The sequence below is a fragment of the Macadamia integrifolia genome, chromosome 1, assembly GCF_013358625.1.
Source record: "Macadamia integrifolia cultivar HAES 741 chromosome 1, SCU_Mint_v3, whole genome shotgun sequence".
Classification (NCBI taxonomy): Eukaryota; Viridiplantae; Streptophyta; class Magnoliopsida; order Proteales; family Proteaceae; genus Macadamia; species Macadamia integrifolia.
The window spans coordinates 35,765,056-35,767,912 of record NC_056557.1 but is presented as its reverse complement, the minus strand read 5'-3'; the positions used below and the strand labels follow the sequence as shown (position 1 = coordinate 35,767,912).

At 41.3% G+C, this 2,857-nt stretch overlaps 1 protein-coding gene across 1 annotated transcript; it reads left to right on the top strand.

Moving 5' to 3' along the window:
- The first annotated feature begins 224 nt into the window (after window positions 1–224).
- On the top strand, window positions 225–2,857 carry LOC122074227 (L-type lectin-domain containing receptor kinase IV.1-like). The gene has a single exon (XM_042639102.1). The coding sequence runs from the start codon at window positions 692–694 to the stop codon at window positions 2,615–2,617; it is 1,926 nt and encodes a 641-aa protein (XP_042495036.1). The 5' UTR covers window positions 225–691; the 3' UTR covers window positions 2,618–2,857.

Here is a 2,857-nt window from a genome sequence, read left to right as displayed (position 1 = left end):
CTTCTGTCCCCATCTCGTCTTCTTCCGCCTACCCCCTCCTGGTAAACCACTCCCACACACCGACCTCAGCCTACAATTCCCGCCCCAGCTAATCAGAGCCGCCATTATCATCCCCACCATGTAGTCCACCAACTCCTCCAACTCCAGTGCCAACAACAGATGACTTGTTTCCAGAGAAGCAAAAGTAAGAAGATGAGAATTGGCTGGAGAAGAAAAGAAAAGGGGGAGGTTAGATTATGTTGAGAAATTACAATAGTAGACAATTACGAAAGAGGATTGTTATTTATTGTTTTTATTTTTTTTTTGGATTTAGTTTTCGGGTTCAGTCAGTCCATCCGACCGGTTTCAATTTCAACCAGTTTCTAAGAACCCGAACGGAAGCCTAATGTCAAGAGTTCGGTTTTGTTTCTTTGATTGGTTTTGGTCGATTTGGTGGCTCGGGCTGGAATTTGACACCACTAGCTCCGGCCTTTATTTGAACGAGACTTACACTTTTTTAAGAGTCACACGCGCTATGGTGCGAGTCAAATGGTACAAAAAATAGTCAGCCTGCCTTCATAGACCATTTATTCGATTTAATCCCAAGTCTTAATGAACCAACTCAATAAAATATAAGTATCTTGATATAGAAAGGAGAGGAATAAATGAATGATCAAATCTCACGAGAAGAGAGAAAATTAACTGGTACACAATGATCCTCAAGTTAGCTGTGTTGTTCCTTCTCCTTAGGAGATCATCTGTAGCATTACAAGAAGATGATCTTGGCTTCACTTACAATGGGTTTCAAGGAGTTAACATGAGCTTGGATGGCTTAGCCCAGATTACAAACAATGGCCTCCTAGAGTTGGTAAACGCCACTAAGCAACAAAAGGGTCATGCCTTCTACCCTCATATGCTTCACTTCATGAATTCCTCCACAGGTAGTGTTTACTCCTTCTCCACTACTTTTGTATTTGCCATGTTCTCCAAGTTAACTGCAGTCGGTGGTCCTGGAATGGCATTCATAATTGCACCCTCGAGAGACTTCACAGATGCCTTACCAGGCTCTTATCTAGGCCTCTTCAATGCCACCAACAGGGGCAAATCATCAAACCATGTCATCGCAGTAGAGCTTGATTGCATTAAAAATATGGAGTTCGATGATATCAATGGAAACCATGTCGGTATTGATATAAACGACTTGAAATCCATTGAATCTACTCCAGCTTCTTATTTTAGTGATCAAGAGAATCGACAAGTGAACCTGACCCTCTTCGGTGGACATGCCATGCAAGTTTGGGTGGAATATTCTGGTTCACAACGGCAACTTAATGTAACTTTAGCTCCATTTGATGCCCCTAAGCCAACGATCCCACTCTTGTCCTTGAACATTGATCTCTCTCCAATTGCCGTAGATCCTATGTTTGTGGGCTTCTCATCTGCTAGTCACGCCTTTGATGTAAACCATTATGTGTTGGGTTGGAGTTTTAAGATGAATGGGAAAGCGAAAGAACTAACACTTTCTCAGCTTCCTAAGCTTCCTCGGTTAGGACCTAAAAGGAAATCTAGAATTTACAGTATTGGAATACCTGTGATTGGTGTTACTTTACTGTTAGTTTTGGTCTTCATCATCCATCTGATAATGAAAAGGGAGAAAAAGTTTGCAGAAGTAGTTGAGGATTGGGAACTAGATTATAGACCTCACAGGTTTAAATATAAAGATCTATACATCGCCACCAAGGGGTTCAAAGATGCGGAGCTTCTTGGGACTGGTGGCTTTGGTAAGGTCTATAGAGGTGTATTACCCACATCCAAAACAGAAGTTGCAGTGAAGAGAGTTTCCTACAATTCTAGACAAGGGGAGAGAGAATTTGTTGCTGAGATAGTCAGCATTGGTAAATTGCGGAATCGGAACATAGTACCACTCTTGGGTTATTGCCGCCGTAAGGGAGAGCTCCTTCTAGTCTATGATTTCATGCCCAACGGGAGTCTAGATAAATTCCTCTTTGATCAGACAACAACAGAGATGAAACTAAATTGGAATCAAAGATTTAGAATCATCAGAAGTGTTGCAGCAGCGTTATTATATCTGCACGAAGAATGGGAAAAAGTAGTAGTTCACAGAGATGTCAAGTCTAGTAATGTTCTATTAGACAAGGAGCTCAATGGAAAATTAGGAGATTTTGGGCTTGCAAGATTATATGATCATGGAACTGATCCTCAAACTACCCATATGGTGGGGACTCTTGGTTATCTTGCACCAGAACTCTTTAAAACTGGGAAAGCAAATCCCAGTGTGGATGTGTTTGCATTTGGGGCTTTTTTACTAGAAGTTGCTTGTGGTAGGAAGCCTATAGAGCCACAAGCATCAGAAGAGTGTGCTGTTTTAGTGGATTGGGTGATTTCCTATTGGGCTAAGGGTAGGATTCTTCTTACTGTGGATCCAAAACTGGGAATGGATTATGATGTGCAGGAAATGGAACTTGTGTTAAAACTTGGATTGCTTTGCTCTCACTCCATTCCAACTGTAAGGCCCCACATGCGACAGGTTGTGCGCTATTTGGAGGGGGAAGTCCCCCTATCGGAGCTGACATTGGTTTTTCTAAGCGCAATGAATAATCTCTGTTTGGTGTCCTAAACTTGGAAGCGCAATGACTCTGTCATCATCAGTTGCAGAATCTATACTCTCTGCAGGCAGATGATTTTATTGAGTTACAGTTTTGACTGCTTCCTCCTTCTACTGATGCAATGCCGAAGGTAAAGGGTTGAAGTAATTTCTATTTTGTATTTGTATTTGTGTCATCCAGGTATGTCTGGACGTTAATCCTGTATATATTTTATTTTTTAATCATATTTTACTGATCATTAGAAAAAATTA

Coding starts and splice junctions, on each gene's coding strand:
- LOC122074227 (XM_042639102.1), top strand. CDS start 692: ATGATCCTCAAGTTAGCTGTGTTGTTCCTTCTCCTTAGGAGATCATCT.